The sequence below is a fragment of the Dipteris shenzhenensis genome, chromosome 15 (assembly GCF_047967505.1).
Source record: "Dipteris shenzhenensis isolate YYH24624 ecotype China chromosome 15, Dip_SZ_1.0, whole genome shotgun sequence".
NCBI classification, from domain to species: domain Eukaryota; kingdom Viridiplantae; phylum Streptophyta; class Polypodiopsida; order Gleicheniales; family Dipteridaceae; genus Dipteris; species Dipteris shenzhenensis.
Window position 1 is genome coordinate 2,134,400 of NC_141610.1, and position 27,697 is coordinate 2,162,096.

At 39.7% G+C, this 27,697-nt stretch overlaps 1 protein-coding gene and 1 pseudogene across 1 annotated transcript; both read right to left on the minus strand.

The window, feature by feature from the left end:
- Positions 1-510: 510 nt before the first annotated feature.
- Positions 511-619, minus strand: LOC147893203 (U6 spliceosomal RNA; annotated as a pseudogene).
- A 6,889-nt stretch (positions 620-7,508) lies between these two features.
- LOC147893204 (uncharacterized) lies at positions 7,509-10,917 on the minus strand. The gene has a single exon (XM_087385522.1). It carries the CDS (start codon positions 10,702-10,704, stop codon positions 8,614-8,616), a length of 2,091 nt encoding a protein of 696 aa, XP_087241648.1. The 5' UTR covers positions 10,705-10,917; the 3' UTR covers positions 7,509-8,613.
- Between the last annotated feature and the right edge of the window lie 16,780 nt (positions 10,918-27,697).

Consider the following 27,697-nt stretch of genomic DNA (forward strand, 5'->3'; position numbering starts at 1 on the left):
TGTTGGCAAGGTACTATAGATGGGGACTCTTGACACTTGGGGGCCAGCCACCACTGATGTTGAAGGGGAATGAGTGGAAAATAAGGTGGAGGAGCTATGAAGGAAAATAAGGTGGGGGAGCTATGGAGGAACTGGTGCATTAGTTGGACCTTACAAAATGTAGGGCCCAATTGGGTCCCCACCCTGTGATGCTAGTGTGAGAGTCCAATGATAAAGGGCATTGATGCCCATAGGAAACTCGTTTTGGGTGTAGCTGCCATTTCTCTTTCCATTGCTCAACCAACTTTATATTTGTGTGAGGTGCTAGTTGTGGTTGATGCTAAGCATAATCCACCATGCGGGGCCTTTCCATGTCTTGACCGGATTTTCACCTCTTGGATTGGTAAAACATGGTCCATGTTTCATGCATCAAACCATGGGTGATAAACTACTTGTATGACACTTTTGTAGCTTGCTTTCAAGACACTCTAGGGGGTGAGATTAGTGCCCAACCAAAGAGTTCATGAGACTAAAAATTTGGTTCAATCCTTGATCTCTGTGTATCATACTTGCATAGGGTCCATGCTAATATTATCTATACAATTCCAATTCTACCTTTTTTTTCACCGTATGCTATCAATGCAAGAGCATAATAGTAACTCGATATCGACATGAGAAATATGCAAAGCTAATCTCGAGGATCAGATTGCCCATAGGATTCATGTGCAATTGTTTGAAAGGGATTTTATCCTTATGAGTTATGTGAAACTCCACTCACACCTAATCCTTGGATCAAGTTTCCATGGCACCTCGTATTAATTCTATCCTTGGGATCGTATACAAGGTAGTTTTCCTTTTAGTTTTCTCATTGTTATCAGTAGAATTTTTGGCATTTTTGCCTTTTTTTTAAAAATTATGTATAGAAACCCAGTTTCTTTCCTTGAGAAAGTTCATTTTCTGTTGTATTTAGAGTTCTGCTCAATTTCTTCAATGGATATTTTATTCAATTTCCAAACTACTTTCTTTCCTTTATGCATACCATTGAAGTTGAAGATTGTGAACAAGAAGGAGAGTTCTTTTGAGAATGCTGCATTGAAGCTGAAGATTGTACTCAAGAAGGGAGTACTTCTGATTGTGATCCATTAGTTTCTTCACTAGAACCTACAGTTCCCAAGGTTGTAATGAAAAGTAGGACCAAGTAGACCTCTCCAATTGCCAAGACCAAGTTATTTGCTTCTTGTGGTCAGCAAAGCTTAGGGGTTTATTAACCCTAAATTACCTTCACAGAGGCTCCTAGCAGTAGATGATTACCTAGATGATGAACCCCTAGTGCAGACTGCCCACCAATACCCTCATCACAAATTGTTACTTGAGTTTTTAAATAAGATTTTACTCTTCTATTTGTCTAGGGGTTCCATTCGATAGGGAGATGAGAAGTATTACAAATGTTGTGGCACATTGAGGTTTGTCACCTATAATGAGGCTAAAAGTTCTTCTGTGACCTTCATATAATACACCAAAGTTGACTCTCCATAGATATAGATTTCAGTTCTTGAAATTAAAAGTGAATCGTGATTTTGATAGAATCAAGATCTTTTCTCTCAAGGAAGAAGTCAAAGAGTTTGTTAGGGCAAACACCAATCTCCTACCCAAGCTTATCCCTTACATACTTACAATTCAAGATGCATCTAGGGAATCAGATACCGCAAGTCTTCGAAGGGGGAGAAAAAGAGGCCACAACTAGGAAGTGATGAAGGATCAAAGAAGGGAACAAAAATGACAAGCCTAGATTCTTCAAAGAAGAGACAAGAGGAGATGCCCCAAGAGGTGGAGGTTGCCTCATCATCGTCTTTTTAGATGACCATTAGCAACAAGTTGCAGAGATTACGTGCAAACAATACAATGGAATAGTTTGAATCTCTGCATTTTAAAAGAACAGAATGTAAATTCATGCATAGATTACAAAAGAAGAAGCCACTCTTCTTGCTTGGGACTAATACAGTGACAGTGACTACCATCTCAAGGTATGCTATTTATCAGAGGACCTGATTTTTTCCATAATGAGTGCCCGGTTTTCATGAGGACTAACAACAAGGTCACTCTAGCATTCAACATTTGATGTTGCAAGGAGACTAGACTTGTTTTTTATAAGACAAAGTGTTTAATAGATGCAATGCGGAGTTATGACCATTTTTCCAGCTAGATTGCAAACAATTGAAGGCAAAGGATGATCCCAACATCCTTTTAAAAGGAAAGAGCAGAATTTTAGATGTTTCCTTGAAGTATCCATCTACAAAATTGAAGATAACCTCATGGAGCACAATGACAGGCATAAAAGATAGCAATTTCATTATTTATGCATTGACTGGGGTGAAGGCAAGAGATTTTAGGATGAGATGTTGCAACATTTTGAAGATTAAGATCCTATTCTATCATGAAGTGTAAGGTAATTTTGTTATGAATTGTTTTTTGGGCCATTGTATAAGATGTATGGGAATAATTATGTGTGCCTTTTTTGTGTAGGCATAAGGCATATATGACAGTCCAAGGGCACATGATGTTTAGACTCAATGTACAATCCTAGGTCATATTGTTTCTAATTATCCCATCTCAAGTGTCCATGAGTCTTTGAGGCCATTCTTTGCTTCCTTTAAAAAAATTGTAAGTATGATTCTAAATCATGTTACACTCTTCAAATGTGATACCTCCTACTTAAACAACTATTGATCTGTGAAAAATGATAACCAAGATTATATGAAGTACAAAGATACCAATGGATAAGCATTCTTATTTTAGAAATTTATAATAAACTAAATTAAACTTTGTTCACTTATATATTAATGGATAAAAATTCCAATTCTATATATTAAAACTGTTAAAAACGAACTAAAACATAACAATTAACCAAGTATTGCAAAAACTTACCTTGTAATGGCACATAAAAGGAATGAAGGAGAACTCATATTAATAAAATATATTTAGAATTTTTTTGTCAATACATCTAATAGAGCAACATAGCTCTAAACATGTAGCAACTATTCATCAGTAGCACACTACTCACCATTGTCTATCCTGTTGCTCCTCACTTCAAGGGGAGACCAATTTAGGCTATGTTGGTTCTTCCAGCTCTGCCACCTCAGATTCAATCATCCTTTCAGGAAGGTTGGGGCTCTATGGATGCCCGCCACACTTTATTAGTATCTAATCTAAACATTGCTTCCACCTCTTGCTCAATAGCAGACACATCATTGATAGCACACACCCATTGTAAGATGAATGATGCTTGCAATTAATATTTCTTGGCCACTACACAATGCATAGTCGTCCTTGTCCCGACAAAAAATTCATAGACCCAAAGCTTAAAAATATCCAAAATCTTGTTTGATTAGTAGCCTTTCACTTGGCATCTGAGTGTCATTGATTATCCCACATACTAATTTTCTTTTCTTGTTCATATATGTATATATATATATATAATTGTCATCTTTGTCATGATACTCCATAAGTGGAGTAAAGAGGTCGTAGTATCATCAATGCAATTGCATGACGTTGACATCTGTAAAGATCATTTTCATAAATGTGAAGCAGAACATGCAATTTTAAAAAGATAAAATAAAATAATATTATCTACCTCATGCCTTGGTCTATATATTTCAATTCATACAAGGAAAATGAGATGAAAGTAGTGTACTATAAATTCTACGAAAGTCATTGAGGGCACGTCTAGTGCTTCTTATCTCAATAGAGTCTCCGTCTAAATTTTGCATATTTGCTTTTAATATAGTTGATAACATTCTATATTCAATAAAGTGTTTTTGCTAGCTTGTCATGAATTCCATGAAAATAAGTATTTATCAAGTAAATAATCGTTACCATCTACCCATAATCACAAATATTAATCTACAGCACACAAATATGTATCACAAAGTGCATCTTATCCATATTATGGTCTCTAAATCATGAAGGAGTATACAATTAGCTATTTCTTTTTTAGGATCCAAAACATAAAAGCAATAATTTTTCCTATATTACGATGTCTAAAATTAGCTCCAAGAAATATTTAGCATCAAATTATTATGTTTTTTATACAAATTTAACCTTAGTTTTAAAAATCAAGTAAAATCATCTTAAAATTAGCTAGCAAGCAATAGTTCTCACTTAATTTGAAGTAGTTTTAGGTATGGGCATTATCAATTTAAAGTAATGCCATTTGGTTTAACCTCCAGCAATATTTATGACAATTATGAATAGTGTCTTCAAGCCATAATTAGGAAAATTTGTTGTAGCATTTTTAGATAATGTTCTTATCTATGGTAACACAAGAAAGAAGCATATGGAACATTTGAGACAAGTGTTCCAATTTCTTAGAGAAAGAAAACTCTCTTTTTGCTAATGAATCCAAGTGTCAATTATTTGCAAAAGAAGCACGATACTTGTGAGGTATCATATCCAAAGCAGGAATTTGTATGCATCCTAAAAAGCTAAGGGAAAATATTGGAATGGTTATATCTGACAAACTAGGAAAATTACAAATATTCTTAGGTTTGTTTGGATTATAAAGAGTATGCTAAAATAACTTTTTTGATTATGGATTAGCTTTCGGGGAAGAGAAGTACCGTCTTTTGGGATGAACCTCAAAGGAAGAGTTGTGAGAAGCAAAAAACACCTATAGCTATTCAAAGGTAGTGGAATGAAATTTGAAATGATCCATACGTTTTGGAAATATGGAAAGTAATTATTGAGAGGCATTTGGCAAGTTGAGGAGCTTTCATTGAGGAGTCACATGATAATGGTGGCACACAACAGGTTGGTGATAAAGCACTCAAGTGGAAAAACATAATATTAAAATTGGCTACCTACTCTAGAAAGTAGAGTATGTGTCCCAGATAACATTGATATACGGTGCCAAATTCTTTTTAAGTGTCATGATAGTCCTAGTACAAGACATGGGAAAATTCAGAAGATGTATGCACTTCTGAAAAGACAATTCTTTTGGTTTACAATAAACAAGGATGTCCGAGTTTATGTGTTGAAGTTCCAAAAAATGCTAGGTCAATAAAGTTAAACACCTTAATGTAGGTAATCTACATCTGGCAAATGGAAAAGCATCCCCAAGGATTTTATTGTTGGACTACCTAGGACATAGAGGGGGCATGAGTCTGTGTGGGTTATTGTGGATCGATTGGCCAACGAAGAGGTTAAAGCCCTTGAATTAGTGTGGATCATACTTATAGATTGCATGGGCTACCAGCCCTTGGTAGTCTTAGTTATCAGGATAGTCATTTTTGGAAGGTTGGAAAAAACTTAGAGTATGAGCACTATGGGCTATCTAGAGATTGATGGTCAAACTAAAAGGCTCAATCATATCATTGAGAATATACTTCGAGCATATGTGAGTAAAAGATAAACTAATTGAGGATATACTTCGGGCATATGTGATGAAAAGATAGACTAATTGAGAAGAATATTAACCCATATCAGAAGTTGCATATAATAGTGCCAAACATTCAATAAGTTTTAGTCCATTCATGATGTTGTAAGGATTTCAACCTAGGCCTCTAATTGTGGTGGGACTCAAGAAAGAGAAGGTTCAAAGATATGAATCAAATGCTTGAGCTTGACGAGGATAACATTAGAAAGGTTCGAGATAGCATGAGAAATTATGCAAATTCACATCATAGAAAGTTGGAATTGGAAAAAAACCAGAATCTTCACAAACCTGAAAAATGAACAAATCTATCTCCTAAGTATTTTAGCATTCTTGATACTTAACGAGAATTGGAGAATTTGCTCACAAGCTGGCTTTACTAGAACGATGTAGAGTACATCCATTTTTTCACAAGTCGACTAAAAAAGAAGCTAAAAGATTATGATAAACTATGTGTATTTGAATTCAACCACCCACATCTTTACCACATGAAGTAGGAAAAATTTTAGATAAAGAAAAAAAGGAACAAGATGAGCAATGGTTAAGCGAAAAGATAGACCCATAGTTCAACATGGGAAAGGGTAAGCAATATCCAAAAGAGGTTTCCCCAAAAAAAAATTTGAAGGACAAAAACATTTCCAAAGTGAAGGGAATGTTACAAGTTTTAAAGAATGCATAAGACCAAATGGATAATATTTGAAGTTCAAAAATGATGTTTCTCCTTGTAGACCAATGTCATGGAGATGATGCACCATATCACATTTTATTTTTTTACAAATTTGTACTCTATGCTTGATATGCACGTGTTATGATGCCATATGTTACAATCATGGTACAATATAATCATTAGGTCACATACAAATGGAGACATCAATCCACAAGCATTGGTGCAAGATTCATCTCTTTAAGGACGACGTAGCTTCCTCCCTATCACAACCAAGCTTACCTTTGAGATTCTCTGTGTGAAAGAAAAAAGTAGTGAAAGTAAAAAACATATTGAAAGAAAAAGATTAATAAAAGGGATGTCGAGCCAAGGTGAAACAAGGAAAGGACCAATAAATATAGGGGGACTATGGAATGAAACTCATCCATATAGTTTTAAAAACCTAAATGAATCTACAACTAGTCTAAACCATTTTTGATAGGATAACTTTGACAAAATACTCATGAACAAGGGCCAATGAGCTTGACCACATGGAAAAGGGCCACAAGGCCCTAGTTAGTGGCTAAGCAAAATTGCTTACAAGGACAAAAAACATTTAAAAGTTTAAAAAACAAGAAAAAAGGAAAACAATGTGATTTTAAGTAGAATTTGGTGTTTAGCAATGGAGTTTTTAAAATAAAGAGTAAACCCACCTGCGCACTCCGCGCCCTATAAAACATCCAAGGGTCATGGAGTGAGGGCAACGACTCAAAAGAAAGGGATCCAAGTCAACACCCAAGCCACTTGAGGTTTCCCTAGGCTTGTATACTATGCTAGCCTTGTATATACTAACATGCTTCTCAATCATTTTCCTAGGTCACAAAATCATCAAAAGTTTATAATTAATTAATTTGCCCGTACATAATGTCATCTGAATTTTCAAATCTACCCGTGACTGTTTTCTAGGTCATAAATCATCAAAATCTAAATTTATTAATTGAATTAATTGTTTAATTTTCCACCCCCCTCTCTTTCTCTCCCTCGTCTCTCTTTTTATATCTCTCTCTCACACGCGCACATTAAAAAATATATATATATATATATGAAGTGATATCTCTACATTCGTAGCCGTAGAAGTCATGTCCATAGTTCTTCCTCGTTTGTCGAACAGCGAAATTTGAGGAGCATAAACGGAGCTACAGAAGAAACCAAGGATAAAACAGCTCGGAACTTCATCCAATGGTGATCCAACTCTCAGAGAATTTCTAGCAGAAACAACACAAAGCGCTCTTTAAGCTATCGGAAACACTGCTATGATAGAATGCTGCTTGCATAAATCAGAAGCAATTGGCGTAACATGCCCATATCAGAGATTCATACTGCTTGGAGAACACTCTCCAAATTACAAATTTGAGCTTCATCCGCTCATTGATGAGAAACAATGACTCACAAACCTGTTAGATTTTCAGAAACATGAAGCATTTATATAGAAGAAGAGGTGTCATTACAATAGATTTCTCCGTATTCCTCCAAACAATTCTGCTTGTTTTGGGGAGGGAAATCATAGTAAATATCCGCTTCAAACAGCAGAAAAGCAACAAGAATGGAAACACTAACAGAGCTGCTGCATGCAACAAGCCATGTCCCCCCCCCCCTAAAGAGTCGTTGGACCCCTCGAGAGGACAAGCCAACTCAAATCTTACATTGTTGTGTACAAAAATTGAGGAACAATCAAAAATCGAATGATGCTTACAATTGAGGACAACAGAAATCCTTTGCTGCGTCTTCGGAAAAAATGTTTCGACAGCTACCAATGTTGTTGGGAGTAGCCATATTCTAAAAGCTTGCTCGAGATGTACTCTCTTGTTGCTTGCTTCACTCGACTGCCAAGATTGCAATCTGCCTTCCCAAGCAGGAGCATCTCCAGCAAATGCCATGACAAGCAAGCTCCGTTTGAACGATATACTTCATTCCTTTCTGATAAGGATTCCTACCGCTCATCAACTTCTCCTTCCTTTCAGGTAAGGATTACTACCGCTGATCAGCTCAGAAATCAAGATACTGGAATTTTCAAGAAACACGTTCTTGTAAGGATCACTGCCGCTGAGCGACTCAGAAATCAGAAATCAAGATACTGGGTTTCAAGAAACGCTTTTCCAATCTCCCAAACGCTTTGCCAAACATTCACAAGAAGCCCTATGAAATGGCATGAAACAGGAGCCGTTAGCAAGGATGTACAAAAGCTCCTGATAATCACCACTGCTCACCTCGGACATCGAGATACTCCGGTTCAAGAAATGTTTTCCAATCTCCAAACTTTTACAAATTCTCCACTCTCGGAAGTCCTAATCTTCCAAGAAAAACACTGAAAATCTCCTCTCCTAAAAAAATCAGCAACCCTCTAGCCCGACTTCGATAGAAAGACCAGCTATCAGACAGCAAAGAGAACACCCCCTGTACATCTCTCGAAAGGAATCCCTGCGTAGAATGCAGGCTAGCTAGCTGCAGAAGAAAGAACTAATCGTTGCGTTTAGGACGGGGGGAGGAAAAGAAGCGTTGTTGCTCAACGGCACTCCTCTTGCACAAGGTCGTTCACCCAGTTCACATCCGGATCATCGGTTCTTCCTTGTGACCCTTTCATCAAGCTTTCGAAAATCTTCGCACGCAGACCCCTCCCGGATTCTACACGTTCCAAAGCAGGTTCCCACTCTTTCTCGTTCAGATTCCACAAATCAGCATCTACACCTTTCCATTTCGGCTTCGTTGGAGTGCTTGGAACGCTCTGGGAACTCCGCCTGAGCGGGGAAGGCCCGGAAGAAAACCGGGGTTGTACCATCGCCGCACCCTGCGCAGCTTGTGCTTGTTGAAGCCAGTAAGGTTCATGGCCAGTCATTTCCAATTTTTGGAGGAGATCAGCCAAGTCTTCGACTCCAGTCGAAGACTGCACATGACATGCAGAAGTCGGGGAAGGCAATGCAGAGAAATATCCCCCCTGATCAACAGGAATGGATAGCGATAGCGAAGAATTGAGCCTATCCCGGTGCCTTCGATGAGCAGGAACACCTGCCTGGCTCTGAAGCGCATGCAAAGATTGCCCGAAAGACGCATGCAACTGCGAAAGGTTACAATTGCGGGCGAGGGGGCTTGGGGGGGTCCCGGGCAAGGGAGGAGCTAAGCAAGAGGGGCTGTGAGCGAAGCGGCTGGACCAGTCGACAGGGGAACCAGGGGGGGAGACGGAAGGGGAGAGAGGAGGAGAGAGGGAAGGAGGGGAGACGGAGAGGCCGATCAAGGTGGAGGTGGGGGAAGAGACGTAGGAACGATTGTTGCTACCATTGTTGGAGCTCCCGAAAGCTCCGAATCGATGGAAGGAAGAAGCTGCTCCATCGCCGGAAGGGATGTGAGAGCTGTCGATAAAAGCTGCTGCTGCGGAAGACGATCCTCCTCCTCCTCCTCCTGCGGCTGCTGCTGCTGCTGCTGCTCCTGCTGCCATGGCGCAGCGGAGAGGAGATCCATCATAGGAAGCAAGCTTTGATTTGAGGGGAGGAGACGACGGATTGATTCGAGGAGATGAGCCATTGGCAGCTTGAGCTGAGGGGAGAAGACGGAGCTGTTCGGGGCTGTGAGCGAAGAAGCAGACTCTGCGCTTGCAATTCCGTCCGTCTTTGCACGGCTGAGTCCGGTATCGAGCAGGATGAAGCCAGCATTCGAAGACGCCATGCGCGAACTCGCAAGCATCCCCTCGCTTGCAATTGCCCTTCCGGAAATCTGGACATGCAGTGCCGGAATAGTGGAACCGCCGTGGATCCCTCCGTCGAGCTTTCTCTCCCGGATGTGCGAACGGACATTCCGTCCAGTCGTGGCTCCTCCCCCTCATGCACCTCCTCACCTTGAATTCGAACATCCGGAACTCGTCGCATGAGTACACGTCCACCGCAGGCCATGCCTCTTCATCCTCCAAATTCGACGGAAGAAACTTCTGCAGCGCTAGCATCGCTTCCGGTAGCGTCGGAGATCCTACCACAGCTCCATTGCTGTTGCTGCCCCATAGCGTTGCTCCTCCTGATGAGAATGGCGATCCCATCCCCTGCTCTTCCACCTCGTTGCCACTGCCGTACTTGCTTCCTCCATTCATCGACGCGAATTGAGCTTCCAGAGAGCTTCCGGCCGTAGTGAGAGCCCCCGCTTTGCATCCTCCATTCATTGACGCAAATTGAGCTACTGCCGCCGCTGTTTCACCGGGGAGCCCTCCGAAGAGCAATTCCGTGCTAGAGTTGTTGCATGCTTGATCGTTACCGAAATGATCCATGGAGAAGTCTTCTGCGGCTGCTACTGCTCCGAATTCACCCATAGCAGCAGAGCGCTTGAGGGATTCGAGGCGCTGATCGAAACCGTCACGAGGCTGGAAGAAGGGGGAGAGCTGAGGGAAGGCGACGTCACCGGAGGAGGTACTGGAGAAGCATCGAGAGAAAGCAGGGATACAATGTGCGAAGGGCGATCGGAGGTGGGGAGGGGAGGAAGAAGAGGGAAGGGCAGGAGAGGCGGAATCGAAGGAATGGTGGGAGGAAAGGCTAGAGCAAGAGAGCGATTCGAGCAAGAAGGCATGGGAGAGGGGGTCGAGGGGGAAGGACTGATCATCAACGAGAACGCCAGGCATTGTGAAAGACGACGGAGAAGACGACGGAAAGGACGATGACGGAGAAGACGACGGAAGGGAGCGCTCAAACCGGTTGGGAGTGGAGAAAGAGGGGGCAAAGTATGGGAAAGGCGACGGAGAGGCGAGGGTGCAGGGACGGAAATATGGACGTAGAAATTCGTTCCGTCGACAGAGCCATGGACGAAAAAAAGCTTCAAGAGAAAGAAAAAGCTTCGGGCGGGCAGATGGCAAAAGCTGCCCGGTCTCTTCTTATTCTCCTCCGCCCCCAGGATTCCGGCAGCCGGTTTTTCTAACCGGTCGCCGGTAATCCGCCCTTCATCCCATCCACGTGGCCCCCATACCTCTGGATAAGGCACGCGGATCTTTACCCTCCGTATTTTTTAAATATCGTATATCTTATACCCGTATTTTGTCGCGTACCTCATCATCATCCTTGATGCCCCATGATCCCCCATCCTTCATGCATCCATTTCCGCCGCTCGCCGACAGCCTCCACGTCAGCCTAGATCCTCCCTTGGCCCACCTTAGCCACCCCCCTCTGCCGCTGTATTTGGATCCCCTTAGCTATATTTGGCCCCGCCTATCATCGTATTATTCTAACCCACAATTAAGTTGATTGTTAATCATCCGGCCCGCCCCCCGACACACGCCCGCAACCGCCTCGCTCCCTCTTGCTAAATTTAGCCGCCCCCTCCTTACAAATCAAAATCCCCTTCTTTAATGAGCTTTCAAAACATCATTCTTATGTGTGAGCTCTTCTCGTAGGTTCCAACTTCCTAACGCTACAAATGCAAATGAAGCCTCAAGTCACACAGCAAGGAAGGCCCATTTCATTAGAAATCATCAAGTGTAGTAGAGCTCACATCTCCTCTTAAAGTTGATCCCTGCGTGAAGGTGGTCGACGTGGAAAACATAGCTCGTTCACAAATTTCCCCTAGCCTAAAGAGCCTCCTCTTCCCCAACTTCTTCCTCATTTTTGTTGATTCCAACTCCAACTTACAAGACCAAAAGGCAAACTCTAGTGTAGGGTGTTTGGTATGCATCTTAATTGGACCTAATCTTGCACTCTCTATATGATTATGCATACTATTCTAATCATGATCATAGTTTCACCCTCATGCTTCTAAAGAACATAAGGTGACTAGAGCATTGGATGTCCAATGCTCTCATTCATTCTTATAGGAAACATTACGTCCAACTAGCAATGCAATGTCCTTTACTCTATGTGCAACACCAAACCTTGATCAATAACAAAACAAGCCTTCCATGACTCTAATGCTTGAAAGATTTGTCAACATGGTGGCACCTTCCTTAGACCTCATGACAAGCCCCACCACATTTACATGTGGTATAAGGTTGAGTTAATAATGAGTGCCCTATTTGAAAACCTTTTGTGTTAGTCCTTCTCGATTTTATCCACTCTTTCTTCTTTGTCTCATTCTCCAACTTTGTCCTTTTCTTAGAATCCATTTGTCTTGCAATAACAACGTGGGAAAACCATTAGTTTCTTTTATTTGATTGCTCTTTTTGTATAGATCATGGCAAAAGGAGAGTATTTTTTTGTAAAGAGAGCCCGTCATCTTTAAAAACTCATCACAAAAAAACTCCATAACAATGACAAGAGCAAGATGTGAATAAATTTGATTAAATACATTTAAATAGTATCTCCTAGTAGTACACGTGCTTGAGATTTATCCTAGCACTGAATTTGAGGTATTCCTAGCATGCATTTCTTTTCTTTTCCTACATATCTTAGTATTCGTATTTGAGAATATGCATGCACTCTGCACTCTTGATGGATCTATAATTGTTATATTCAAGAGTGGCTTCTTGGGAATATGTTTGAGATTCGTTTCTCTATGAAAAAAGAGACAAGAACTAGATTGTGATGAAATTCTACATTGTTATAACAGTTAGTAAAATGCACTTCCTAGCTCATACGTCCTAATTGGACCAACATTGATCCATATACTTGCATATAATCCGTTTCCCTTCCAGCTATTATATACTTAGCCAATGCGCATGTGTGGTCTCTTTCTCTTATACACTCTACTTCTCTCACCCCATCTCTAACAAGACAAGGTTGCTCCATCTCTTTTAATGAGTTTTCAAGCACTCTTGCTCTAAAGCATCCTTCCATTTCATTAGTTATCTTTGACGTCAAAGTTATTCTCTTCTTTAAGAGATATTGGTTTCAAGCTCTCAAGCTCAAGTATCACTCTTTAAATGTTCAAATATTTTTGGTCATGTGTGAGGTTCCATGAGAGTTTTGGATTAGAGAGAGAGAGAGAGAGAGAGAGAGAGAGAGAGGATGACATTCAAAAATAGAATTGTTCATATGATTACTGCATATTGTTAGTACGTGGGATTTCCTATAAAAAGAATAACGTGGTTGTTTTTGTGAGTATTCTTGCCCAAATCTGCCCACTTGTGACTCATTTATTTTAGCATTTTGTGCGAGTTGCTTTGCAAGTTTCATTACTCATGAGCATGTAAACAAATCTTGCAAGTATAAAATTTTGTGAGTTTCTCAGTCAACTCTGGGGATCTTTACAACATCATTATGAACTAAGCTCAAGTTATACCTCAACTAAGGCTATTTTGACACACTCAAGGGTCTTCCAAAAGAAAATCTAAGCTCCAACCCTAGCTCCAATTTGGTTATCCTAACTTTTTTTGGTCAAGAATACAAGGCCAAGGTCAACCTTAAAATTTATTTAGATCTAAACTTAAAAGCTCTTACATAAACCCTAAGATTAATTTTGACCCTTTCTTTCAAAGCTCATATCTTGCTCATTTGGAATCCAACTTGGACACACTCTAGACTATGTCTTTACCCACGGCAAAGTGTTTCTCTTCTAGAAGTTTATTTGATCATCATTGGCCATGTTTACTTATCTCATCATAGCACCAATTATAATAACATTTAAGAAATTGCACCCATATCTTGCTTATTTGGATTGTATTGGTACTATAATTGTGGAAACATGACATGATGACATGATCGTTTTGAACGACAGTAGAAAATTGGATGACAACAAGAAATTATATTGTCAACATCTTCCAAATGAATAAATCGTATACCTTTATCACACAAAAGGAACCATACTAGAAGAACCAACATAGGCATTAGCAACAATATCAATCCTGAAAGCTATTATTAGGATGGATGATGATGTCTTGGATCTAACCAACAATCTTCATTAAGTATGGATTATATACTATAAACATAAGTGCATGGTAGAATATTGAGGTTCCCAAGGTTGCTCTATGGCCATTCTTGATAATGTCCCTTGCGTGTGAAGGATTGCATTGATGTGTAAATGCCTCATGCTGAGGAATGATGTGCTGATAATAAGTGTTGGTGATAATTGAATCCAAGCCAATGTTTGGTAGCATTCTAATGACTAATCTATTGATCACAAATGATGGTGGAAATTAAGTCCAAGAGGCATGATATGCTCCATGTAAGAGGTGCAAGCATTAGTGATGGATGCTAGAGTGAAATCACTTAAGGAGCTACATGCACTAAGGCATGTTGTCGGAGATGTGAGGGACTCATGCTAAGCGTAGCTATATGCTCGATGTTGAACTCATGTTGTGTATTGGCATCATATCACTACTAAGTAGATGAAATTGGATCAGTGCATACATATCATGGGATGAACATCATTAAAGTCGGGCTATGCTGAAGTAGATGGAAGAGCCCCATGCAAAGGGCTTACTTGCAAATGTGTATGATTAGAATGTGGAGGTTGATCTATCCTTGCGTATGATACATTTATTTTCTCTCTCTCAAGACCTATGAATTCATGATTGGTATATGTTTGATTTGAATAGTTCCATGTTGGAGATTGTCTAATGCTTCATGCTAGAGGCTATCTTGTGTATCGATGAGAGTGCATGCCCACGAGAACACTATGAGTTCCCCCATTGTAGGGCCTATGCTTAAAGTTGCTATTGTGGGGCTTATGGTAATTCTAATGAGAACACTATGAGTTCCCCCATTGAGAGTGCATACCCATGAGAACACTATGAGTTCCCCCATTGTAGGGCTTATGTTTAAAGTTGCTATAGTGGGGCTTATGGTAATTCTATCAATTTGTTTTACTCCTCTCAAAACAATGTGTTTGGTAAACATGATCTAACTTGTGTGTATGTGAGGAATACTCAGAAAATGTGAGAGCCAAGTCATGATGGAAAGACTACCAAATATGCCAAAGATCAAACCTATAATCTGATAATGACAACCATGTGTCGGGAACATTTAAGAGACTTTACAAGGCACGCAAGAACCTGAATCCAAGAGAGAGATCACTCTACTAATTGGATCAATGATGTGATGAATTGCCCACTACCAAATAGACTAAGGTGGTATGTCGGATGTATGAATGTGAACATCAATGATAGATATGAGGGGATTGATGTTGGTGGAAATTAATTGGGTGTTTCAAGCAATGGCTTCTTGGATTGGTGGAGTTCGATTTCTAAGGCTAAGATTTTTATAACTAGACTACATGTCGATGCAACAAAAGATATTATCTTCATTCGTTTTTGAGTTGGTTTGAAGAGGCTACAATCGATCAAGAGGTGGATCCAAGGATGAGTTTGAACTTCGAAAAATTTGACTTGATATGATCATTCCCTAGAGCATGATTATAAATTGCTTAAGGATCAAAAGTTATGGCCATTTGAAAATTTACTGAACTTTGTCTAAGGAGGAAGGTTAGAAGTGAAGATGCGGTATGCATGATGATGATGTGGAATATGTGTGTGCACATGATGCATACAAAAGTGGTCTTGTGAAGTAGAAAGTTCTTAGATGGCACATGATGATGTGGCATTTATGATGCATGATAACATGACCTTGATGGCATGGTAGTGTTGACTGCACTATTGATGTAGCACTGCCACATGGCTGCTAATGTGGCAGGTGATTGGGCAAGCTGACATAGATTTTTTTCCGTGTGGCACCTAACTGTTGACTTTGCAAGACAAGGTGATATGGAAATTTGCCATGATCACCCTATGCCCCATCTACCATGTGGCATTGTCATGTGGCCTAGGTCTATGATGTCATGTTCTATAAGTCATGGCTTTTGTGTCATTGATGCTTGGCCTTGTTTTTTGAATTGCTGCTAGCTCACTAGACAGTGTGTTCTATTCACCGCTTTTGTGTCATTGATGCTTGGACTAGTTTCTATTTTCACTACTTGTTCTTTTATTTTTGAGCCTTTGTATACTACATTGGTTGTCATAGGTTGATGGTTTTTGAGTCATGTTTATGTGAAGAGAGTGGGAGAGAAGGAAGGAGTCTCACTTGCATCTTTCTCACATACACAATGGGGGAATATACATAAAGGTGGAGGTTGAAAACAGTTTTCCTCTTCTTAGTTGTGAAAGCCAAAAGAACTCTCTTAGTACAAAAGAATAGGTAAACCCTATATGGGGGTCTCAAACCAAACTCAGCTAACTAAGGTGGCATACTAACTGAGCCACTAACTAGAGTACATAAAGATAGCTGTCATCCAGCCATTATTCATGGGCGATGTACCAACCGCATTTGCAGCTAACAAGTCGGTGACATAAATGCACAACGGTCACCTTGGCATATCACGAGCGGAGCTCGATATCTCAACACTCCCCCTCGAGCTCAATCTTAATTCCTGCACACCAAGCAGGTCTCTGAACTTGCGCAACTTCTCTGCACCCAATGCCTTCGTGAATATGTCAACTACCTAATCCTTTGTGATGACATAAACTAGATCAATAAAACCTACTAGAACCTCTCCTGCACATAGTCATAATGCACCTCAATGTGCTTTGTTCTAGCATGATAGACTAGGTTATTTGCCAAGTGTATACTGCTCATGTTGTCATAATAATTGACAACTGGCCCATCTGTAGACTGATGCATATCATAAAGTAGCTTATGCAACCAAGCTGCCTCACATGCAGCCATTGCTGCACCCCTGTACTCAGCCTCTGTGCTCGACAAGGCAACTGTAGGCTGTTTCTTGCTACTCCAAGTGATTGCAGCACTCCCAAAAGAGAACATATATCCACTTGTAGATTATATATCAGAAATACTACCAACCCAATCAGCATCAGTGTATCCATGCAACTGTATCTAAACCCCACTCTCATAAAATAGTCCATACTGCAATGTGGACTTCACATACCTCAGTATGCGTCTAGCCGCATCTAAATGCGGTTTCCTTGGAGGCTTCATAAACTGACTTACCAAACCAATAGCATAGCTCAAATTTGGCCTGGTAATAGTCATATAAATCAAACTTCCTACTATGCGTCTGTACATAGTAGGGTCTTCGAGAAGCTCACTTGCATCTACGCTCAGCTTCACATTCTGCTCCAAAGGAACTGAAATAGGCTTACAGCCTGTCATCCCATATTTGGACAGCATGTCCAATCCATACTGCCTCTGCAAGAGCCATATCCCACTTGTGGATCTAATCACCTCAATACCCAAGAAGTAACGCAGCTCTCCCAAATCCTTCATCTCAAACTTCTGCTTCAATAGCATTTTCACATGAAGGATATCTTCATCACTATCACTTGTGATGATTAAATCATCAACATAAATGACAAGCAGCATAATGCCTTTCTCTGTCTTTCTCACATAAAGTGAGAAATCTGCCTTGGAAATTTGAAAGCCAATAGTGACAAGATATTGTCCTATCTTGTCAGACCATGCTCTGGGTGCTTGCTTCAAGCCATGCAAGGCTTTCTTCAACTTGCAAACAAACTCAGGATGAACTGCATGAACATAACCTGGTGGTTGCTCCATATAGACCTCTTCTTGCAAATCACCATGCAAGAAAGCATTCTTTACATCCATCTGATGTAAAGACCATCCCTTTGATGCAGCCATAGCAATGACTACTCTTATGGTTGCCATCCTTGCAACCAGAGTGAATGTTTCTTCATAATCAATGCCATATGTCTGTGCATACCCCTTGACAACTAATCTTGCCTTGTATCTATTCACAGAACCATCTGCATTATGCTTCACCTTATAAACCCACTTGCAGCCAACTCTTGTCTTTAGGCAAAGGCACCAATTCCCATGTAGCATTTGCTTCCAAGGCATCCATTACTTCATCCATGACTTTCTCCCATTTTTCTTTTCCCATGGCTTGCTCAAAAGAAGTGGGTTTTGGTTCATGTATCACTTTGACCATATAGGCATAGTGAATGGCTATAAATCCATCATATTTCAACCTATCCATAGGATACCTAGCTCTGGTAGACCTGTGCAAAATAGGCTCACTACCAGGTGCTCTCAAAACATCCCTTGTCTTCCTTACTTCAGGTGTAACAACAAAAGGAATACCCAACTCATCATCAAGGCTCTGTTCTGAGCCACTGGATTCATCATCCACATAAGAGTGACCTGCATTCACATCAACCATGGGCTGATCTACTTTCTCTTTTCCTTTTCATGATACTTGCATACCACTATCTACATTGCTTTGAGGAGATCCTTTTGTTCTCAATCTACCTGTCCATGGCAAAGTATGTGAACCACTACTAGAGGACACTACATGTCCACTAATATTTTGTGATTGCTGCTATGAATTCTGTGCAACATTACCATTTTGTGCATCTACATCATCAATCACATTTACTGGTTTATACCAGCTACTCATCTCATCAAAAACAACATCTCTGCTCAATGTAAACTTACGAGTAGATGGGTTATAGCATCTATGCCCTTTCTGGTGGGTTATAGCATCTATACCCTTTCTGGTGCAGAGAATAACCAATAAACATGCACTTCACAGCTTTTGGATCCAACTTGGATCTCAACTCATCTGGCACATGAACATAGGCAATGCAACCAAAAAACTTCAAATGAGAAATATCTGGTTTCCTACCAATATACTTCTCCTCTGGCGTCATGCCATGTATTTCTACAGTAGGAGTCCTGTTCATTATGTAGACTACTATAGCAACTACTTCAGCTCGATAATAATCTAGCAGGCCTTTTTTATTGAGCATGGCATGAGACACCTCTCCAATATGCCTGTTTTTCCTTTCTACAAGTCCATTTTGCTGTGGGGTATGACTGCATGAATATTGCTACTTTATGCCATGCTCCTGCAGGAAACTTGCAAACTCATTTGAGAGGTACTCTCCCCCTCCATCTGACCTTAGGCATTTTATTTGCAAGCCTGTTTCTTTTTCAACCATAGCTTTAAAAGCTTTGAAATACCCAAGCACTTCATTTTTTTTTTCATAAAATACACCCAAAGTTTTCTATTGTAGTCATCAATAAAAGTGACAAAATAATGATAGCCTCCGATAGATGCAGCTTTAGTAGTCCACACATTAGAGTGGATTAGTTCCAATGGCCTCTTACTCTCTTGAACATGTCTAGGAAATGGTTTCCTTGCCTGTTTTCCAAATTGATAGGCTTCACATAACTTATGCATTTCTGCAACCTTGAACTTAGGCAATCCTGTAACAATATTTTGGGCTTGCATTAATTTAAGTCGTTGTACATTAACATGACCAATGCGTTTATGCCAGATATCAATATTTGCAACTACACCGGTCCCATGTGCAAACATTGCTGCACTCAATTCAGGCATGTGTGCATCCAATGTAAACATCCTGCCCTTCTTCTTCCCTTTTGCTATCAAGCGACCTTTATTTTTCATATCCTCAACAAAGCATCCATGAGGATTAAATTAGACCTGCAAGCCCTACTCAACCATTTGATGAACAGGAACCAGGTTCTTGGTGATATTCAGGACATGAAATACATCAGACAAATATTTCTTTTTTCCATCCTGCATAGACAAAGGAATTTTACCAATCTGCACAATAGGATGTGCAGTATCATCACCAGTCTCCAAAAATCCTGGTCTTTCCATTTTCCTTGCATCTTGCATCCATTCTGCATGACCTGTCATGTGGTTTGACGCACTTGAGTCAACATACCACACATCATTGCTTTCTTCTGCACTTGCCACAGAATTGGTCATGTGCTGTACCATAAACAGATGCTTATTTCTGTCATCACCCTGTCTACTAGAGGATGCATAATTGCCTTGCTGTAATTTTCCAGTCATGATGTCATTCTGCTTTTTATAGCAGTCTTTAACCATATGACCCATTTTACCATAGTAGTAGCATTTAACATTGTTGTTTGCATTTTGGCCTCTTTGCCATCCACCACGACCTCTATGGCTCCCCCTGCCTTTAAAGTTACCACATCCTCCTCCATAAGACTGGTTTTCTTGAATTTGTTGCATATTCTGATTTCTGCCACGGCCTCCAAATCAGCCTGCTCTACCTCTGCATCTACCTCTTCTAGCATTTGAGTAGAAGACAACTTCTTTTGAAGTTTCTCTTGAAGAAGATGCACCACCATTTCTCTGCTCTTTAGAAATTAGAAGAGCAATCAACTCCTCAAAATCAAGAAAATTCTCATGGACGGCAATGGATGTCCGGAATTGTGCATAATCCTTTCCTAGACCATTCAAGGTCACATAAACTAAATCATCATCTTCCACTAGCGACCAAATAGAAGCAATTGCATCTGCAATCTTCTTCACCTTCATGTGGTAGTCATTGATGCTCATATTTTCTCTCTGCACATTATGCAACTCCTTCTTGAGCTACATTTTCCTGGCTTGCGTATTTGTGCTATACATTTTTGTCAACGTATCCCATGCCTCCTTCAGCGTGCTTGCATCTTGAATATGCACAATCAGAGAATCTGAAATACTGATAGACAGCCAGTACATAACTTTTCTAGCTCTCTCATGCTAGCCTTTAAATGCCTGCAACTCCTGTTGATTGGGAACATTAGGAATAACTGGTTCTTGTTCAGCTCCAATAATGAACTCCCAATAGCCTTTTCCCTTAAGGAAATTCGTCATTCTAAACTTCCATGCTTGGAAGTTGTCCTTGTCAAGCTTTTCAGTGACAATCTGTGAAAGAGCATTAGACGCCATTACAGAACACTCAAAATATTCTATCACTGCAAAAAAACACTACTTCTGCCTCACAAGGGCAAATCTGCAAAACTGATAAAAGTGGTATTTGACCACACAGTCACTTCCTAGTGATGATTATGCATCAACATGCAATAAGAATGATTCTATCACTCCTAATATCTCTGCACACATGCATACAATGTAATTTCTGCGATAACTTTTCACCGATCTGCAGAACAGTGGTCGCACAACAAAAACAGGGCACTTTCCTGAGTGTCTACGAAAAACTTCCGCCACCAAAACAGGCCCCAAAATGGCCTCGAATCAAAAAAATAATTTCACCAAGGGATTTGCCCTTACCCGTAGCATATATTGCCCTCTTGCCACACTACGAAGGGCATCCCAATCTGAGAAAGTGCACTCTTGCACTTTCCTGCTGTGCTACCTATAGAGATTTGCTCCCAAACTCGAAAAAAAAAGGAAAGCACACTGGTCCTCTTACTAGGACACCGCAAACTTGGTTTGCTTTCTTAAGCTCCTTACCACGAACCGAGCTCTGATACCATGTGAAGAGAGTGGGAGAGAAGGAAGGAGTCTCACTTGCAGCTTTCTCACAAACACAATGGGGGAATATACACAAAGGTGGAGGCTGAAAACAATTTTCCTCTTCTTAGTTGTGAAAGCTAAAAGAACTCTCTTAGTACAAAAGAATAGGTGAACCCTATATGGGGATCTCAAACCAAACTCAGCTAACTAAGGTGGCATACTAACTGAGCCAGTAACTAGAATACATAAAGATAGCTGTCACCCAGCCATTATTCATGGGTGGTGTACCAACCGCATCCGTAGCTAACAAGTCAGTGACATAAATACACAACGGTCACCTTGGCATATCACGAGTGGAGCTTGATATCTCAACAGTTTAAGATTTAGATAATCATTTTTCTTCTTGCATTATATACTTCATTCTAGCTATAGGCATCCCTTCGTAAATGCCTTGTTTGCTTGCCAAATTGAGCCCTTTGCTATGAACCTTGCAATAAGTCCTTACCTTTTATGCTTGCCTTCAGTCTTCTTTTGTAGCCACATTGAATAGTTATTGTACAAGGTTCTTGTGGACTAGGCACAAGCAAGGTTTGAGGAGTTTAGTGGGAGGTTTGAGCACAAGTACAGAGAGAATAAAAATATGTTCACACTTATAAACCTTAGAAATTCTGAAATGAAGAAGCTTACTCAGAATGAACACTCATATAAGGGACCTCACAAAACATATGAACACTCAAAGGAGGATAACTTAAGCTTTATGATGCAAAATGGAGAGATTTCTATCTTAAATCAAAGATGAAGATGATCTCAAGAAAGATGAAGACGCCTCAAGATGCCTTGATGAAATAAATGGATCACACCTTGATGAAGCAAGGGCTCCTGCTCTCTCACAATGTGTAGAGCATGAGTGGCTCTGATACTATCGGAGAATCAAGGGAAGAGAGTGGAGCAAGTGCACAAGATAACTGGCTATACACTATGTAGTATTGAACAAAAAGGTGAACCCCCTTAGGGTTGGGTTTTAACCTATGCCCTTATGGTATGATGCAACTTATATCATGCTTAATAGAGTCATCATCACCATCAAAATACTACCGATTAGAAAGGGACATAAAATTCTTTAAAAAAGAGTTCTAATAGAGGAGGTTACCAAAATAATAATGATCCAAAAAGAATGAAAAGAAGGCGCAAAATTCTAGATCTTTGCAAACCAAAATGTAGGAATAAATAAAGAGACATTTGCAAATGGATAGTACAATTGAGTGGTTCATGAACAACAATGATAAAATCAACATCAAAACTAGATTAATACTACATACAATCTACATAATATGTAAATGAGCATGATCAAAATCCATGAAGTTTGCATGAAACAAACTTCAACATGAAGTTTTGATTTCTCAGTATGCAACAATTAGAAAGTTCAATTAAAGCAAACAATAAAGATGAAAATATTTAGTGGTTTGATTTTTGTACAAGCAATAATATGATTCATTAGAGAGATTGGTTCGGATGATTGCATATGAAGAGTAATTCCAACGAAAATATCACATGTTCTAGAGAAACTTAGGAACATAATTGATCATAAGTCAATCAAATGTGCCATTACCTTATATATTAAAGATTCCAAGGAATACAGACTTCATGTTTGAGTGAAGAGAAGGCTATTTATCTCTAGAGATACTAATAGAAGAATGGCTCCTTAATTTAATTAGCCAATAATCAATTCAGTGCCAACATCATCTTTTACTCTAGTTAGTCATTGAATCTCATTACCATCTACTAATTCACAAATTCTTTAGTGCTTTTGATAAGAAATTATGGATATTATAGCTACTATGCCTGTAGAAGAATATTGTAAGAAGACCTCCCATAATATTCTACTACTCAGGTGTGAGAAAATCTTCTTGTGAAATAGAGGAACCAAAAAATGGACTTATAGAAAAGGCTTTGCAATTCATGAATAAAGTCTTGGAAATCGAAGCACTGACAACTTGCTGAGAAACAATTGAAGTTTTGAACAACTTGCTATGCATGAAGGGTATCATGCACCTATAAAAAAGAAATTCTAGAAACATAACCCATTGCAAATGGTTTTACAAAGTCAAAGTTGATCAAAGTTAAATAGTTCACAACTTCAATGTAAGGTTAGTTCCAAAGGATATTCCAAAGAATCTAGCATAGAATATGAAGACACCTTTTCACTAATTGCAAACATGACTATAGGTTGCATTCTCAAATGGTTATGTGGAAGAGAAATCTTGATTCAACCTGAAGAGTATGTTGGTAAAGTCCACAAAAATAAATCTTATAGGCTATACAAATCCTTATATGAATTGAAAAACAAGTGCCCAGAGGCATGAACCTCTAGAAAACCTAAAGGGTATGTTGTGAAAGGCCAAAACATGAAAGTCTATAGGGTATGCAAATCCTTATCTAAGTTGAAAGACAAGAGCCCAGTGCCGTGAACTTCTAGAATACATAATGATTTTTACATATTGGTCTTTAACCATCAGACTCTAATTTACCACTTTACATTAAGCATTGAGAATATAGCAAATGACGCACTATGACATAGTTTTTATTATGCTCTATGTTAATGACTTAAGCAAGGAGAAAGTTAGGGGTGAATGTTAGCCTATGGCGAATCTAGTGGCTTCCAAGTTGCCTAGGCTAATATTTACAGCTTTAAATTTGATAAAATTTCCCAAAAGTCAACATAACTTCTCGTAGGTTAGATTTTTCAAATTGTATCTTATAAAATTTTAACCTTTGACCATTGTGCATTGACTTTTTACCTTTGACCTTCATCGTTCTTCTTTTTTGTTTTTATGTGGGGAATTTTGGTTCTCGTATTTTGTCGCATAAATCAAATTCAACATGGTGAATATACAAAAAAAGTGTAGGCCCTCCACTTTGCTCCTATCACATCCTTTGGTTTATTGCTTCCATTTTTTGGAATGTAGTTTGTGATCTTTATCTTTTCCAAAACTCCTCCTTTGCTTTGCTACCACCTTGGATCTCTTAGCATGATTGGATAGTTTTGCCATCAGCAATGCCCTTTGGCTCCTTCTTGAGCATATAATTCATCCTTGGAAATGATCAATTCAATAGATATTGTGAGTTAGTGTATCTTTTCACTTTTTGGTATCTTTAATGGCTTTATCTTTGAGTTTTCTCACCTGTCTTCTTGTTGTTGTGCCACTCTATGAATGACTTGCACCCTTTGGCTACTTGACTTGCCTTGGAACTGCTTCATCTCTACCGTATTCCTTTGGCTATGTCAGGGTCCTCATTCCCTCTCCTCTCACTTCCAAGATCTATTCCTACTCTCACGGCTAAGTGAAAAAACTCAAATTCTATTTAAAAAAATAAGGAAAACATGGTGAATAATTTGAGGGGGGAAAAAAAGAGCAAAAAATTGCAACCACATCATGTTTTTTTTCACAATGCACCATGTCATCAAGAAATATACGTATGAATGAAAAGTATTTGTATGAATAGGTATTTGTACAAATAACTTATTCATACAAATGAATTAAGTTAATTATTTTGAATCATAGATGATACCATTGAATAGATCATAAAAAACCACACAATTTCACTTTTTATAGCTCCTCAATCCAAGCAACGGATCTCAAGTTTGGCCATGGGGATCTCCATGGCCATAACATGTCATCTATAGCTCAAATCTGAGGATCTATAAAGAGAAACAGTGTGATAACTCCTTCCACACTTTTATTTTTATAGCTCCTCAATCTAAGCTATAGATCACATGTTATGTCCATGGAGATCTCCATGGCCATAACTTGAGATCCGCAGCTCGGATTGAGGAACTGTATACTGTGAAATTGTGTGGTCTTTAATGATCTATTAAATGGTACCATCTATGATTTTTAAAAATAGCTTAAGTTATCCGTATGAATAGAATTTATTTGTCCTAATAAAGTACAAATAAGTTATTCATACAAGTAAATTGGGAAAATTCATTCGATTCATTTTGAATTAGGAAATTTGTGATTTTTTACGTTTTTTAAATTATAAAAAATTTGAGTAAAATGCAACTTAGATCTATGGTGATTCTCTGAGGTCACTCTCTCCCTACCAAAGTAGAGCATTTGACTACCCAACCCTTGCAGGATCGCCAACCCAAAGTAGAGCATTTGACTACGCAAAGTAGAGCATTTGACTACCCAACCCTAGAAGGATGGCCAAGTGTTAATTAGGTTTCCTGCACTTTTCCCACGTTCTAGATTCATGGGCCAAGTATCATGATTGGCTAAGCTCAAAGACAAAGAGAAATGAGAGAAACACCAATCAAATGGCATTTTCCATTCAAGCTACGTATGACAAACAACAAACAAACATATGCACATTGGTTGTCTTCAAAACTTGTCTATTCTATTTCCCACAATTTGGTCAAAAATCTTTACAAACTAAGCTATGCGTGAGAGAGAGAGAGAGAGAGAGAGAGAGAGAGAGAGAGAGAGAGAGAGAGAGAGAGAGAGAGAGAGAGAGGGGGGGGGGGGGGAGGAGGGAGGGAGGAGAGAGAGAGAGAGAGAGAGAGAGAGAGAGAGAGAGAGGGGGGGAGAGAGAGAGAGAGAGAGAGAGGAGAGGAGAGAGAGAGAGAGAGAGAGAGAGAGGGTGGTAGGGGGGAGGTACACATCAAATGGAGAGAGAGAGAGAGAGAGAGAGAGAGAGAGAGAGAGAGAGAGGGGTAGGGGGAGGTACACAATAAATGGAAGAGAGAGAGAGAGAGAGAGAGAGAGAGAGGGGGGGGGGGGGTAGGGGGAGGTACACAATAAATGGAAGAGAGAGAGAGAGAGAGAGAGAGAGAGAGAGAGAGAGAGAGAGAGAGAGAGAGAGAGAGAGAGAGAGAGAGAGAGGGTGGGGGCAGGGGGAGGTACACAGCAAATGGAAAAGAGAGAGAGAGAGAGAGAGAGAGAGAGAGAGAGAGCATGTGCCACATACCTATCTAGATGCATTGAAGGATGAAAACTAGGATCTCTACGTCAGCTTCCATCAAGCTCTACCACATCATTGTCCATCAACCTCTACCACCTATACCCATGCAAGGGGAAGAGAGAGCTCATGATCAGATGGCATTATTCTTTTGTATCTTTTTGGCCATTCCTTCTCACCCCCACTTGTTCAACCACTTGCTCTCATGATTCCCCATGTTGCTAGTCTCCTTATCATGACAACCCCACTAACTTTTATCATGGTTGTAGGTCTCGATTGTGATGCCCTATTGCGATTGTCAAGCAATAGAATATCAAGGAACCAACATTTTGGCCCATGATTTCATCCTTTGCATTCACTTTTTGCCCTTTGTACTTGACTTTTCCTTTTTTCCTTCATCCTTTCCTTTGGCTTGATCCAGCCATTAATTCTTTTGGTTCTGGAGCCTTAGGCTTGATCCTGCCATTCGTTCTTTTGGTTATGGATCTTGTCGTTTATCTTTGGGCTTGCCCTCATTGTTGGGACTTTGGCTTTCCTTTTTCTTCGTCCTCCTTTGTCCCTTAGTGTTAACACCACACCACTTTTCTTCTATGTTAAGATAGACTCGGATGCATACATCTTGGGCACAATAGGACAATGCCACAACCAATTCTTTAGACTAGGAATTCATCTCCCCATTTTTTTGGTGGAGGCATGATTGGGAAACCTCTCCCATCTGAGAGGGATAGGCACGTCGGATGTTAGACATAGAATCTGCAACTCCTGATCCTTGGTGGGCTAGATTTCATAGGCCTTTCGAGTAGGACGATGTCATGATGGCACCTCTAGTTGTGGAGGTCCATTCCCTTTCGGAGGTATAGTGGGACTCAAGGCATGATTTTGCCTCTCTAGAGTAGGGCACTCAAAGAGAGTGGGGGAGGTCCCATTTTTCTCATTCACGACATGTATCATGCATTTCCTAAACTTGGAGGTGGCCTTCTTGAACTCCCTTAATAGAGAGGCACTAGATCAAGAAATAGCTTCCTGTAAAAGTCATCTCCAAATTTTTTGACTCTAGATGATTTATAAGGTTAAGAAGAAGCTATGAAGTCTTAAGGGGAACACCCAATCTGACTTGGTGAAAAACTTCTTAGTATTGGCACAATCTTTGAATGGTATGAAACCATTGGTGAATAGTTGTTGATGAGTGGAGTTCCTCATTATTTCATTCAAATTCAAATAAGGGATATTTTCATCCAATCCCAATATTTTAGGGTTATTGAGGAAACCTTCTATATCAAGGGCTATGAGGGCATATATTAAAAATTGTGAGAAATACCTTTGACCCTACAAGTGATGGTCTCACTAATTAGAAATAAATAGTTGTATATTTGATCTCAGATTGATATAATATAATATAAAACCCTTTTTTTTGGGAAAAAAAAGTATTGCCTGACTTGCTAGACCACAATGTAGAAAATGGTGGCCAATGTTTGCAAAAGACAACTTCAAACATGTTAATATTTATGATGCATGCC

Excerpts from the sequence above, each read along its gene's own strand:
- LOC147893204 (XM_087385522.1), bottom strand. The coding sequence starts at position 10,704 with ATGCCTGGCGTTCTCGTTGATGATCAGTCCTTCCCCCTCGACCCCCTC.